The sequence below is a fragment of the Salvelinus fontinalis genome, chromosome 35 (genome assembly GCF_029448725.1).
Source record: "Salvelinus fontinalis isolate EN_2023a chromosome 35, ASM2944872v1, whole genome shotgun sequence".
In the NCBI taxonomy this organism is placed as follows: Eukaryota; Metazoa; Chordata; class Actinopteri; order Salmoniformes; family Salmonidae; genus Salvelinus; species Salvelinus fontinalis.
Window position 1 is genome coordinate 3,699,895 of NC_074699.1, and position 15,481 is coordinate 3,715,375.

General features: G+C 42.4%; 1 protein-coding gene across 22 annotated transcripts in view; it reads right to left on the reverse strand.

The window, feature by feature from the left end:
- LOC129834252 (MAP kinase-activating death domain protein-like) overlaps nucleotides 1–15,481 on the reverse strand; it is an 83,626-nt gene that overhangs the window by 51,536 nt on the left and 16,609 nt on the right. For 21 of the 22 annotated variants that reach the window (XM_055899086.1, XM_055899084.1, XM_055899085.1 and 18 more), the window contains exons 2-4: nucleotides 6,452–6,667; nucleotides 5,685–6,323; nucleotides 2,695–2,998 (exon numbers count right to left, since the gene is read on the reverse strand). In XM_055899086.1, coding sequence (XP_055755061.1) covers nucleotides 2,695–2,998; nucleotides 5,685–6,323; nucleotides 6,452–6,510 — 1,002 coding nt within the window. In that variant the 5' untranslated portion in view covers nucleotides 6,511–6,667. The remainder of the gene's footprint in view (nucleotides 1–2,694; nucleotides 2,999–5,684; nucleotides 6,324–6,451; nucleotides 6,668–15,481) is intronic. The other variant, XM_055899066.1, reaches the window with a different exon arrangement.

The window sequence follows — 15,481 nt, forward strand, 5'->3', positions numbered from 1 at the left end:
TAAATATTTTTAGTAATATTTGGCGCCCTGCAATTCAGCGGTTGTTTAGGAAAATGATCCCGCTAAAGGGATCTGTAGCGCAGAGAGGTTAACCGACTTGCCTAGTTAAATAAAGGTCAAAAAATAAAATAAGAAGGGCCAATGCCTACCGTACCCAACAAATGACAGCAATAGGCCAATGATATTGATTTAACAATAGGCCTCTTTAAACCTATCTTAAACTAAATCCGGAGCCAACAATTAAAAAGGCAGATTGAAATTAATTTAACCAACAAAAATGTCTCAACAGAATTAAACAAAACACATTTTGCATTTTTAAAGAACTAGTTTAGATGAATAAATATGCATTACAATAACAATGATATACAGTAATGATAAAGTATTATAAATACGATCAAATTTGATTACATTAAAAAAATTGCATCCTACCTGAATAGCGAGTTGCACAGTAGCTTGGATTTGGCCGCGCCAAAGCTCTTCCCATAATTGTCTACTACAATATTGAAACTATAGGCATAATATCTATTACTTCAAAGAAAAATGACTATCTTCGCAATCAAAAGTAGCCCAAGGCTCCTTTCTCACCATTTCTCTCTCCTCAGTAGCACACACGTAAGGCAACACGCAAGGAGTGAGAATGGTGCTGATGGTGAAATCAGGATGTACAATGTGCAATTCCGGACAATTTGACCGGCTACAATTGTATTTATTGGCTTCTAATTAATTTGAACGGAAACCTGCGGTAGATATAAATTAATCGCCCGGCCCTAGCGGTCATACATATGTAATCAGACTATTATTCCGCATTGTGAATTGAAGTAGAATTTTATGATAAAAAAAAAAAAGACAATTTAAACACTATGCAAAATTGTCCGTTGTTCACAACCCTAACATATAAACTCAGCAAAAAAAGAAACGGCCCTTTTTCAGGACCCTGTCTTTCAAAGATAATTGTAAAAATCGAAATAACTTCACAGATCTTCATTGTAAAGGGTTCAAACACCGTTTCCCACGCTTGTTCAATGAACAATAAACAATTACTGAACATGCACCTGTGGAACGGTCGTTAAGACACGAACAGCTTACAGACGGTAGGCAATTAAGGTCACAGTTATGAAAACTTAGGACACTAAAGAGGCTTTTCTACTGACTCTAGAAAAACACCAAAAGAAAGATGCCCAGGATACCTGCTCATCTGCGTGAACGTGCCTTAGGCATGCTGCAAGGAGGCATGAGGACTGCAGATGTGGCCAGGGCAATAAATTGCAATGTCTGTACTGTGAGACGCTTAAGACAGCGCTACAGGGAGACGTGGCAGACCACGTGTAACGACACCTGCTAAGGACCGGTATATCCAAACCTGGATGGCAAAAACAACTGCCCGAGGTACACCAGGAACGCACACTCTCTCCATCCGTGCTCAGACGGTCCGCAATAGGCTGAAAGGCTGGACTGAGAGCTTGTAGGCCTGTTGTAAGGCAGGTCCTCACCAGCAACAATGTCACCTATGGGCACAAACCCACCGTCACTGGATCAGACAGGACTGGCAAAAAGTGCTCTTCACTGATGAGTCGCGGTTTTGTCTCACCAGGGGTGATGGCCGGATTTGCGTTTATCGTTGAAGGAATAAGCGTTACACCGAGGCCTGTACTCTGGAGCGGGATCGATTTGGAGGTGGAGGGTCCGTCATGGTCTGGGGCGGTGTGTCAGAGCATCATCGGACTGAGCTTGTTGTCATTGCTGGCAATCTCAACGCTGTGCGTTACAGGGAAGACATCCGCCTCCCTCATGTGGTACCCTTCCTGCAGGCTCATCCTGACATGACCCTCCAGCATGACAATGCCACCAGCCATACTGCTCGTTGTGTGCGAGATTTTCTGCAAGACACTGCAAGAATGTCAGTGTTCTGCCAAGAGCCTGGATCTGAATCCTATTGAGCACATCTGGGACCTGATGGATTGGAGGGTGAGGGCTAGGGCCATTCCCCCCCAGAAATGTCCAGGAACTTGCAGACAATGTGCAGACAATGAGGAGGAGATGCACTGCAGTACTTAATGCAGCTGGTGGCCACACCAGATACTGATTGTTACTTTTGATTTTGACCCATCCCCCCTTTGTTCAGGCAAACATTATTCAATTTCTGTTAGTCACATGTCTGTGGAACTTGTTCAGTTTATGTCTCAGTTGTTGAATCTTGTTATGTTCATACAAATATTTACACATATTAAGTTTGCTGAAAATAAACGCAGTTGACAGTGAGAGGACTTTTTTTGTTGTTGCTGAGTTTAGCTGTTGATGCCAGGGACACACACACACAACAGCACTCATTCCACTGACACACCTAGGAGGCAAATGGGTTGATTTGTGACTGAGCAATAGCCTTATTTAAGGCAGAGGCCGTGCTCGACAGTATCAAAAGCTTGATGTATCATGGGTTAATTGTGACTGACTGATAAACAAATAATAGAGTAGTTATTTATGATGCAAGGTGATTTGTAGATCAGTCAGTCTCGACTTGCCTTTAAAGTCGGCTGAAATTTCGAACGCACCCAGAGTTGTTTGAGAACATAAATTCTCCTGAGTCGCTGATCACCGACTGCACCAACTGACTGATTTGCAAATCATTTTGCATCCTAAATAACGACTCAGTTCTCAGGGTAAACTCCATTCAAAACGTCCCCCCTTTCCCCTAACCTTGTGCTCCAGCAGGATGCAGCTGAGCACCATGAGGCAGGCGTCCACACCCAGCAACTCCAGGGGCAGGTGCAGGGGGAAGTCCACCATGGAGAAGCGAGAGTTGTCGGGCAGGGCGAAGGTGAGCGCCGGCTGCATCTCGTGGGGCAGCACCTCCACATCTACGCGCCGTTGGCCCGCCACGGGCACCGGGGAGCGCAGGAGGCGGTAGACCCAGGACTCGATCTCCCGCAGGTCAGCCAGCAGCTGGCTGCCCTTCTCCTCCACCAACAGGGCCCCCGTGAACACGCGCCACATGGTGTCCCTGATGGCAGAATGACAAGTCAGTCAACAAACTGACAGTTTAGATACACATGTAGAGGCCTCTGTTACATGCAGAGGGAAATGGTGTCCCTGACAGGAGACAGTCAACAAATCATATTACAATCATACTTCTCAACAGGTGATAAAAGCATATCCTGCGAGATAATCCACCCAATCAAACTGTACCGCAACACCACCTGTTCACATACATTATTCTAATATTAAGTGAGTGCTACATCATCAAAGCCTTTTAACTACATTTACACAGACAAAACAGCCTTCCCTCTGCATTCTACTGTACGTTGTCAATGTGTAATGAGCAAACAAGACGCCGATATGAGCCGCCGATATGCCGACAGCCCTCCACTCCTGAACTTACACACCTGTACACACAACGTGGCGGCATCAAACCCTCTTTGCAATTGCCTGGCGTCTGTTGGCTAGGGAGGGAGATTAATCATTAGCTCGTCAGAGCTCGCCCCGGGCCGCCGCCCACTGCAGCTGCTCCCTGAAGGCAGTCAGAGACCTCAATCTGTCAGGCGAGCGCTGTGTGTGAATGTGTGTGCGCATGTCATAGACTTCCTGTGTGCGTGTTTGTCCGTGCGCCTGCGTGACTATGTGTGTGTGTGCGCCGCAGCAGCCCGCAACACAGTAGACCCTCACAGTGTTATGTAAGGCAGCACGGCTAGGGCTCTAAAGTGTGAGCAATTTGGACGCATATACGACAAAATATTTTGCTGTACGACCTGGGGTTTTATTTTGGGAGCACCAGCGCGACTAAAAGAAAATCACAAATAAATAAATGTCTAACGGTATTTCACCGCAACACCTCTCTACACTGCTCAAATAAGACTGCCTCCTGCATCTGCTTGCTTCCAGTTCCCGAACCACACACACACACACACACACACACCAAGCACCGGCCCCTGTTAATCAAGCAGAGAGCACACAGCTCCTCCACAGACGTTTTTTCTCTCTCAGCATGGTGTCAATTCATACACTCCACACTCCAAAACAAGAACGATGGCGCTTTCCAGGCTGTTTCTAAATATGAAACTACATGTCTTCTCTATTATACGATTACTTTGTGTATCTTGCCCACTGCAAAGCCCAAGTTAGACTAAGGAAGCTGGCATATGCCTAAAATAATGCTAATGCTGATCGCTAACTAGCTAGCTAAAATGCCATTTAGCTAAAAGCTCATGTTAGGGCAAAACAAACATTAGCTTTCATACAGGTTGTTACCAGTGGTGGTGTAGATCAGCATGTTGTTTGTGCAACGGCATGTTCTGAATCAGATAGCCTATTCTAAAATCTTTGTCCAAATGCAGCATCTATTTAAATGTGATTAGGGTCCCCTGGGAAACACTGACCAACACGTTGGTTCCCACCCTGTCATAACTCCTAGCTGGCTTTTTAATTTGTTGTCATGCCAAACAACACCAACCATGGAATCATATAAATACTATTTAAAATTCTAACAGTTCACCCAAGTGTTTTGATCTATATCGCAAGTCAAATTACAAGATTCGGTTGAAAAATCACAACGATATTTTTTCTTCCCATAGTATCGTGCGGCCCTAGTAACAACCTGGTAACTTTACCAGTATATGCAAACATTTGGTGATATATTTTTCAGGAGCTGTGCTTCAAAAGTAAGTAGGATTCATATAGGCCCAATGCAGGCTATATCTGAATCAATTTACAAATCTATTTTTCTGGTGCTCCTAAGATTGATGTGGTGCTCCTAACTTTTTGAAGTTAGGAGCACAAGTGCTACCAATTTTTTATTTAAATCCCTGAGTCTCTCTCTCGGTCTTCGTCACCGCGCTATACACAGACCAGGGAAAATGTCACGACAGTGAGTGAGGTCTTCATTAACCCGAAGCAGAAGCATCTTTACAGCTCTATCTGTGCTTTACTCCCCTCTGCTTCTGATAGGGTACTGTTGTTTACCGACATCTGCTGCTACTACTACTACTACACACAGGAATTGGTTATCCTGTGCTTTTCATGGAGCTGAGCTACAATTGTTACTGGAGGGACCATTATTACTATTGTCTGGGCAGACAATATATGGATCCATTGTGGTGTTGATCGTTACATATCTCTAAGAAAACATAATAGAACTATAATAATAAACATTATTGCATGTAAAACAAAATGCTTTGCATGGGAATGTCTCAATATCCTGTGTGCGTAAAGATGCATGCACACAATGTTCACGGATCTTCATCAATTGCCTTGCATGAACACCAGCTGACAGCAGCATGATAGGCCCTGTGCCGGTGTGTGTGTGTGTGTGTGTCTTCGAGAGCAAGGAACCACACATTTCCTGCAGCATTTGTTAGGAGACCCCACAATAGGGGATAAGGCAAGACCCTGCTGACTCACTGATGACACTACCACAAGTTTCTCACTGTCCAGTGTCCATTTCACCTCCAAGAATTGAATCCTCCGGCATTTCAGACCACAGTGTTGTTTTGCAATAGAATGAGTGGGGCAATTCTATCTTGTCCATTAAATATCATGAGCGTGGTTAGTACTGCGGTTGGAAGTGTTCTGGCCTGAGTAGTTTTAGGATAGTTTTAGCAACGTTGTGAATTCCCTCAACTAAATCTCCTGAAAGAAATGGAAACCAGGGGGCTCCATCGTTTGATAAGCCTGGCACTATGCATAGGTCTCACCTCTGAGTTGCGCGGGCCAGGCCGGCACGCTGGGTCAACCTGTGGCTGCAGCAGTCCACCATTCTCTTAAGGATGTACAGGCACTCCCTAAAGGTGGAGAAGAAGGGGTAGTGGCTGATCATGCACAGCGAGGTCAGCGTGCTGTCGCGGTTCCGACTGACCATCTTGGCCGTGCTGCGTTTGTGCCGAGGGGACCTGCCGGCATTTGGCTCGCCACCGGTTGGTCCCGGCTCCGTGCTTGACACAGGTGTGGTTGTTGTGTCAGCACTGGCAGGCGTCGGGAACGTGGAGGCAGTGGGGCAGCCACCGCTGCCATCGGAACCCTCGCTGGTCGCTTCCGCTGTCTGCGCCGCCGTTCCACCGCTACCCGCCTTGTCGCGGCGGTGCCCCCCTCGCTGGAAGGAGCGGTAGAAGTTGACGCAGATACCATAGCGCGTGATGCCCGAGTCTTTGTCAGTGAGTGCGAAGACGAAGGAGGCGTCGTCTCGCAGGCTGACCCGGCGCTGCCGGATGCTCTGGCATCCCTCAGGCTGACAGAAGAAGACCACGTCCGGAGACAGAGGGAAGTCTGGGTGGTCCTCCAGCGGGTAGCGACGGAGGAGCTGGGGGGTCTGGGATCCGCTGTCAGTGCTGGGCTGCCTGCAAAGTAGCATGGAGGGAGAATGGGCATTAGAAACAGTCTTGAATTTAAAAAAACAAAGGCCTAAAGATATAATGTGAGGTGGTAGGAATCAGTTATCTCCCAACCACCCCTATGAAGTCCTCACCTGGCTCCGACCACCACCAGGTAGTCCAGAAGACGGGGGCACATTTTCTTTTTCTCCATCTTTGATTGACGTCTTTAAGTCATGGCAACACAGACATTTTTCACCTCTCTGGTCAGTCAGCAGCTGTTCAATCACGAAGAGGCAGGGCTAGGTGTGGGAGGAGCATGCAGGACGTTAGTTGTCATTGTGGACACCTGAGAAAAGAAATGGGGAAATCTGCAAAACAAGAAAATGTAGTGTGTTACGGTTATCAGCTTTGTTCCTTCACTAAAGCCTTGTTCACACTGGTAGTTTGAAGTGACTCTCAACCTATTTTTTGGCACATCCAATTCAAATATTTTATTTTTCCTGCAGTCTGAACAGCCAAAAAGCACATGGAATGGGATATTTCAAGCCACATACAAAGAGTCCTGGCCATGCGATTTATTTGCCCTCAAGTGTTTTTTAGATCGTTATTTGTCATATTTTGTTGTTTTCTCGCTACTCTGTTGACAGTTTGACAAGAACATGTGGTAGCCAACTTGCTTGTTAATTGCTAACAAAAAAATGTGTGAATGTGCTAGAAAGCTGAACAGCTACCTAGCTAGGTAGTTGAATGCTGTGGTTAGCCAAAAAGGACTCGTTTTGAAAGTTAGCTTAGCTTGCTACATCACTTCTGAGTGATAGGAAGCACAATCACCACCACCAGTCAACCTACAACACTGCGCACACACCCGCCGTTACTATGACAACTAGCACAGCCACGTCAGCAAATGACTGAGGTCTGAATACACACAAATGCAATTTGATCACTTGTAACTTACTGTTTGAACAGTCAGCATTCCAAAACGGATTTGAAAAACAAAACTGATTTGAGCATTAAGGCCTAAACAACAAGGCTAAAGTAGCAAGGCTAATTGAAATGTTTTGAATGGAAATCTATTGCCTAAAACTGACGATAAATTGAAAAATCAGCTAACCACACAAGGCTTATTTGTTTAACCATTTGTTTGTCATTCAAGCTCGTCTAGCTAATACTGCTATGACAACTTGAAAACGTCTGTTAAAAATTACTAATTTGAGGTAGCGTGTGCCATGCAGTTTCACAGACTCTACAGAAAGGAGAGTTCCCACCCCACCTCAGCAGTGCAGACAATTACCATTGGTAATATGTCGCCCCCGGGCAAATATCTTAAGAATCTATGATCAGTTGTCTCTTTTTTGTAACCAACTTTTTAGTTAGTTAGCCTTTATGCATCATTACGATTACACCTTTAGTTTTGTTTGGGGCTGATGAAAAAGCAGCCAGTTTGTACAAATGGTTCTCTATTCTATGCGAGTCCTTTTGAACCAGGTGTGTTTCTTGGAGCATTGCTATATCAACATGGTTTCTTGCTAGGATATCAGTTTCTTGCTAGGATAGCTTTTAATCACGGCAAAGCGACTGGAAACATGACCGAATACAAATAGTGTAGCTATTCCCTCCGCAAAGCAAACAAACAAGCAAAGCGTCAGTATAGAGACAAAGTAGAGTCACAATTCAACAGCTCAAACACGAGACGTATATGGCAGGGTCTACAGACAATCACGGATTACAAAAGAAAAACCAGCCCCGTCGCGGACACCAACGTCTCGCTCCCAGACAAATTAAACAACTTCTTTGCTCCAACTCAATAATCAAGTTTACAGACAACACTACAGTGGTAGGCTTGATTACCAACAACGACGAGACGGCCTACAGGGAGGTGGTGAGGGCCCTCCGGAGTGTGGTGTCAGGAAAATAACCTCTCACTGAACGTCAACAAAACAAAGGAGATGATACAAATACCACCACTATTGTAAACATGTTTTTGTCGATTCAGCTGCTCGATCCTTTGGGAAGAATAAACTTGGTTTAAGCTTTCATAGTGTCCGTCAAGTTCTTACTCTGATAATTAGAATCTAGCACCACTTTTGCAGCTTCAAAATGACAAACAAATATATTTTCATAATGAGCGAGACATAAGGTAATAGAGGAACACTTGGCATCCAGTTCTTGTAGTAACTAATGTGTAGTAACTGATTATTACAATAGCTACAATAGCTTACAAATACCAGGGTAGGGGGCAGCATTCAGAATTTTGGATGAAAAGCATGCCCAAATTAAACTGCCTGCTTCTCGGGCCCAGAAGATATGCTATGCATATAACTGGTAGATTTGGATAGAAAATACTCTACAGTTTCCATAACTGTTCGAATTGTGTCTGTGAGTATAACAGAACTGATTTGGTAGGTGAAAACCTGAGAAAAATCCATTCGGGAAGTAGTTTTTTTTGTTGGTTTTGTAGGTTTCTATTCAATGCCATTACAGTATCCATTGACTTAGGACTCAAATTGCAGTTCCTATGCCTTCCACTAGATGTCAACAGTCTTTAGAAATTGTTTCAGGCTTGTATTCTGAAAAATTAGGAAGTAAGAGCAGTCAGAATGAGTGAACCCTAAAGTGTCACAGAGCTTTTTCATGCGCGCGACCGAGAGAGTGCCTTCCTTGTTTACCTTTTATATTGACGACGTTATTGTCCGGTTGAAATATTATCGATTATTTAGACCAAAAACAACCTGAGGACTGGATATAAACATCGTTTGACATGTTTCTATGAACTTTACGGATACAATTTGGATTTTTTGTTTGCCTGTTTTGACAGCGTTTGAGCCTGTGGATTACTGAAGAAAACGCGCAAACAAAACAGAGGTTTTTGGATATAAAGAGACTTTATCGAACAAAAGGAACATTTATTGAGTAAATGAATGTCTGCTGAGTGCAACCTAATGAAGATCATCAAAGGTAAGGGATTAATTCTATCTCTATTTCTGACTTGTGTAAGTAACTCTTCTACTTGGCTGGTTACTGTTTGTAATGATTTGTCTGCTGGGCTATGTTCTCAAATAATCGTAAGGTATGCTTTCGCCATAAAGCATTTTAAAATCTGACACCGTGGTTGGATTCACAAGAAGTTCATATTTAAACCTATGTAAAATATGTTTTGTTTTCTGAATTTTTATAATGAGTATTTCTGTATTTTTACATTTACATTTACATTTAAGTCATTTAGCAGACGCTCTTATCCAGAGCGACTTACAAGTACATACATTCATACTTTTTTGTACTGGCCCCCCGTGGGAATCGAACCCACAACCCTGGCGTTGCAAGCGCCATGCTCTACCAACTGAGCTACACGGGACCTAGAATTTGGCGCCCAGCAGTATTTGAATTTGGCGCCCAGCAGTTTCACTGGCTGTTGAAGAGGTGGGACGCTAACGTCTCACGTACCAACGAGAGGTTAAAGGCCTTTGGAAGTTGCTTTATAATGCATAGTATGGAGTTATTACATATGTGGAATAAGGAACAGCCACTATTCCTCGTGTACAGTAGTGCTACGCAATAAAAATGCAATTACCAAAGTATTATGGAACAACATGCTAATAAAATGTTGTTCCAAAAGTAATTGATTTTATTACACAGGCATAATAACAATTTCATTTTGTGTTACTGAGAATGCTAACAATATGTCTATTAAGTGTTGAAAGGAAACTAAATATCCAAAAACTGCCATCTTGAACTACAGCCAATAATGTTAGTTTTGTATTCTGAGTGAACTATCCCTTTAAAGATCTCATAGTGTGTTAGAAACAAGAGCACTTACCCTCAGATGAACAAAGAGGTTAAAGTTGTTTTTGCTAAGCATCCAAGCTGCTGTTTGCAAATGCCTTTCAACTTCTCTGTAGTATTTTCAGGTATCATAACAATAATGACAGCTTTCGACTTTCAGTGGCATGTTGAAAAAGTCATACAGTAGTGGAGCGTCACAAAGTTTATAATTACATGTAAAAATATAACTGGTTTGACTTAATAATGTACACCTTGGTCAATGGACAGTCGTTTGAATGGACATTTACAGAATATTTAAATAGAAAATGTATTGTGTAGATTAAATATGTCTGTCAGATGGATTGGAATAGTTTAAGATTGTGCGTGCGCTCTATTCAACATGCAGATCCAGATACAGCCCTTTCATTAGTTGAAGGCAGCCAATCCAATAGATCATGAAAAGTAGTCATTTCCAGAGATCTGTATTAAAAACATTTTTTTTTAAGTATTCACTTTCTGAGATCTGTAACTATTTGTTCCCACCAAGTTAACTACGCTTTCCATAAAGCATAGTTAAATTTATAGTTATCCCAGGTCTGCTGTGCAGTTTATTTAGTGGGTAGATAATGTTATCTTCATAGTCTTTTTGATATTGTTGGGAATATTTCAATGATTTTCTACTTCTATTGTGGCCTGCTGGAGGTCATTTTGCAGGGCTCTGGCAGTGCTCCTCCTTGCACAAAGGCGGAGGTAGCGGTCCTGCTGCTGGGTTGTTGCCCTCCTACGGCCTCCTCCACGTCTCCTGATGTACTGGCCTGTCTCCTGGTAGCGCCTCCATGCTCTGGACACTACACTGACAGACACAGCAAACCTTCTTGCCACAGCTCGCATTGATGTGCCATCCTGGATGAGCTGCACTACCTGAGCCCTTGTGTGGGTTGTAGACTCCGTCTCATGCTACCACTAGAGTGAAAGCACCGCCAGCATTCAAAAGTGACCAAAACATCAGCCAGGAAGCATAGGAACTGAGAAGTGGTCTGTGGTCACCACCTGCAGAACCACTCCTTTATTGGGGGTGTCTTGCTAATTGCCTATAATTTCCACCTGTTGTCTATTCCATTTGCACAACAGCATGTGAAATTTATTGTCAATCAGTGTTGCGTCCTAAGTGGACAGTTTGATTTCACAGAAGTGTGATTGACTTGGAGTTACATTGTGTTGTTTAAGTGTTACACACACAGTTGAAGTCGGAAGTTTACATACACTTAAGTTGGAGTCATTAAAACTCATTTTTCAACCACTCCACAAATTTCTTGTTAACAAACTATACTTTTGGCAAGTCGGTTAGGCCATCTACTTTGTGCATGACACAAGTCATTTTTCCAACAATTGTTTATAAACAGATTATTTCACAGTATCACAATTCCAGTGGGTCAGAAGTTTACATACACTAAGTTGACTGTGCTTTTAAACAGCTTGGAAAATTCCAGAAAATGACGTGATGGCTTTAGAAGCTTCAGATAGGCTAATTGACATCCTTTGAGTCAATTGGAGGTGTATTTCAAAGCCTACCTTCAAACTCAGTGCTTCTTTGCTTGACATCATGGGGGGGAAAATAAAATAAATCAGCCAATTGTAGACCTGTACAAACAATAGTACGCAAGTATAAACACCATGGGACCAAGCAGCCGTCATACCGCTCAGGAAGGCGACGCGTTCTGTCTCCTAGAGATCAACATACTTTGGTGCGAAAAGTTTAAATCAATCCCAGAACAACAGCAAAAGGACCTTGTGAAGATGCTGGAGGAAACCGGTACAAAAGTATCTATATCCACAATAAAACGAATCTCTATCGACATAACCTGAAAGGCCGCTCAGCAAGGAAGAAGCCAATGCTCCAAAACCGCCATTAAAAAAAGCCAGACTACGGTTTGCAACTGCACATGAGGACAAAGATTGTACTTTTTGGTGAAATGTCCTCTGGTCTGATGAAACAAAAATAGAACTGTTTGGCCATAATGACCATCGTTATGTTTGGAGGAAAAAGGGGGTGGCTTGCAAGCCGAAGAACACCATCCCAACAGTGAAGCGCAGGGGTGGCAGCATCATGTTGTGGGGGTGCTTTGCTGCAGGAGGGACTGGTGCACTTCACAAAATAGATCGCATCATGAGGCAGGAAAATGATGTGGATATATTTAAGCAACATCTCAAGACATCAGTCAGGAAGATAAAGCTTGGTCGCAAATGGGTCTTCCAAACGGACAATGAGCCCAAGCACACTTCCAAAGTTGTGGCAAAATGGCTTAAGGACAACAAGGTCAAGGTATTGAAGTGGCCACCACAAAGCCCTGACATCAACCCTACAGAAAATTTGTGGGCAAAACTGAAAAAGCATATGCGAGCAAGGAGGCCTACAAACCTGACTCAGTTACACCAGCTCTGTCAGGAGAAATGGGCCAAAATTCACCCAACTTATTGTCAGAAGCTTGTGGAAGGCTACCCGAAACGTTTGACCCAAGTAAAACAATTTAAAGGCAATGCTACCAAATACTAATAGAGTGTATGTAAACTTCTGACCCACTGGGAATGTGATGAAAGAAATAAAAGCTGAAATAAATAATTCTCTCTACTATTATTCTGACATTTCACATTCTTCAAATAAAGTGGTGATACTAACTGACCTAAAACAGGGAATTTGTACTTGGATTAAATGTCAGGAATTGTGAAAAACTGAGTCGAAATGTACTTGGCTAAGGTGTATGTAAACTTCCGACTTCAACTGTACACACACACATATTAAAATAATAAAATCTTTGAGAACTAACAATAGTGACTGTTAGAGGCAAACTAACCAAGAAAAAGGCAAGATTCTGTGGCTATTTTATATCCTCATATGACAGACCTACACTGCGGTGTGTGTGTGTGTGTGTGTCCTTTAGCTACCCCAGCGCACAGCCAGCGAATCTGGCAAGACCCTTCAGAAGTGGATGAGACATCAGCATGAGACACTCAGTCAACTGGGCGGGCGCAATCAAGCCTGCAAGGATTAGCCATGCTCTAGAAACAAACCAAGAGCCCCAATATTCTATACTACCCTCATAAAGTACATTTCAGTTTCAAAACTATAATTTCTACAAACACCTGCCTAGTACATTTAGAAAGGGAAGAACTGTGAGATTCTGATAAAGGTGTCAGAAACAATAGGATTACTACAAAACCCAAAACTAAGATGTAAAAATTAAGAGACAAGAGATTTGGAAGCCAATTACTGTTCAAAAGGACAAAGAATATATATATTTTTGTTGTTGTTGATCGTTTACCTAATGGTGGCGCTCTAAACATGTGCAAATTCACATAGGGACACAGCCATTCTAAAACCGCAGGGCTTGTGCAATGTGCCATGCCTTCATTTATATACCGTGCCTTCAGAAAGTAGTCACACACCTTGACTTTTTCCATATTTTGTTGTGTTTCAGCCTGAATTTAAAATGGATTAAATTGAGATTTTGTCACTGGCCTACACAGAATACCTCATAAAGTCAAAACGGAATTATGTTAAGACATTTTTACAAATTCAATAAGTATTCAACACCTTTGTTATGGCAAGCCTAAATAAGTTGAGTAAAAATGTGCTTAAAAAGTCAGCCACAGACTCACTGTGAGTGGAATAATAGCTTTAAACATGATTTTTGAATGACTACCTCATCTCTGTACCCCACACATATAATTATCTGTAAGGTCCCTCAGTTGAGCAGTGAATTTCAAACCCAGGTTCAACCACAAAGACCAGGGAGGTTTTCCAATGCCTAGCAAATGGCATATATCGCCAGATGAGTAAAATACAAATAAAAGCAGACATTGAATATCCCTTTGAGCATGGTGAAATTATATATTACGCTTTGGATGGTGTATCAGTACGCCTAGTAACTACAAAGATACAGGCGTCCTTCCTAACTCAGTTGACGGAAAAGAAGGAAACCGCTCAGGGATTTCACAATGAGGCCAATGGTGACTTTAAAACAGTTACAGAGTATATTGGCTGTGATAAGAGAAATCTGAGGGTGGATCAACAACATTGTAGTTACTCCACAACACTAACCTAAATAACAGAGTGAAAAGAAGGAAGCCCGTACAGAATACAAATATTTCAAAACATGCATAATATTTGCAAGGGACTAAAGTAAAACTGCAAAAAATGTGACAAAGAAATAAACTATGTCCTCAATACATAGCGTTAGGTTTGGGGCAAATCCAGCACATCACTGAATACTACTCTTCATATTTTCAACCAAGGTGGTGACTGCATCAGGTTATGGGTATGCTAGTCATTGACAAGGACTAGTACATTTTACTAAAAGAAACAGAAAAGAGCTAAGCACAGGCAAAATCCTAGAGGAGAACCTGGTTCAGTGTCCTTTAGTAGTGGTTTCTTTGTAGCAATTCGACCATGAAGGTCTGACTCACACAGTCTCCTCTGAACAGCTGATGTTGAGATGTGTCTGTTACTTGAACTCCGTGAAGCATTTATTTGGGCTGCAATTTCTGAGGCTGTTAACTCTAATGAACGTATCCTCTGCAGCAGAGGTAACTCTGGGTCTTCCATTCCTGTGGCGGTCCTCATGAGAGCCAGTTTCATCATAGCGCTTGATGGCTTTTGCGACTGCACTTGAAGAAACTTACAAAGTTCTTGAAATGTTCCGTATTGACTGACCTTCATGTCCTAAAGTAATGATGGACTGTTTTCTCTTTGCTTATTTGAGCTGTTCTTGCCAGAAATATGGCAAATAAATATGGTCTTTTACGAAATATGGCTATCTTCTGTATACCCCCCTACCTTGTCACAACACAACTGATTGGCTCAAGCGCATTGAGGAAGTAAATTCCACAAAATAACTTTTAAGAAGGCACACCAGTTAATTGAAATGCAATCCAGGTGACTACCTCATGAAGCTGGTTGAGAGAATGCCAAGAGTGTGCAAAGCTGTCATCAAGGCAAAGGGTAGCTACTTTAAATAATCTCAAATACAAAATATATTTGTATAACACTTTTTTGGTTACTACATGATTCCATATGTGTCATTTCATAGTTTTGATGTCTTCACTATTATTCTACAAGAAAATGGTACAAATAAAGAAAACCCCTTGAATGAGTAGCTGTGTCCAATCTTTGGACTGGTACTGAATATTTAGAGTACATGCCTATATTTTCCCAGATAGTTCCATGTAGTATATAGACAGTATATACTTATGTCATGCAATAAAATGCAAATTAATTACTTAAAAATCATACAATGTGATTTTCTGGATTTTTGTTTTAGATTCCGTCTCTCACAGTTGAAGTGTACCTATGACAAAAAATTACAGACCTCTACATGCTTTGTAAGTAGGAAAACCTGCAAAATCGACAGTGTATCAAATACTTG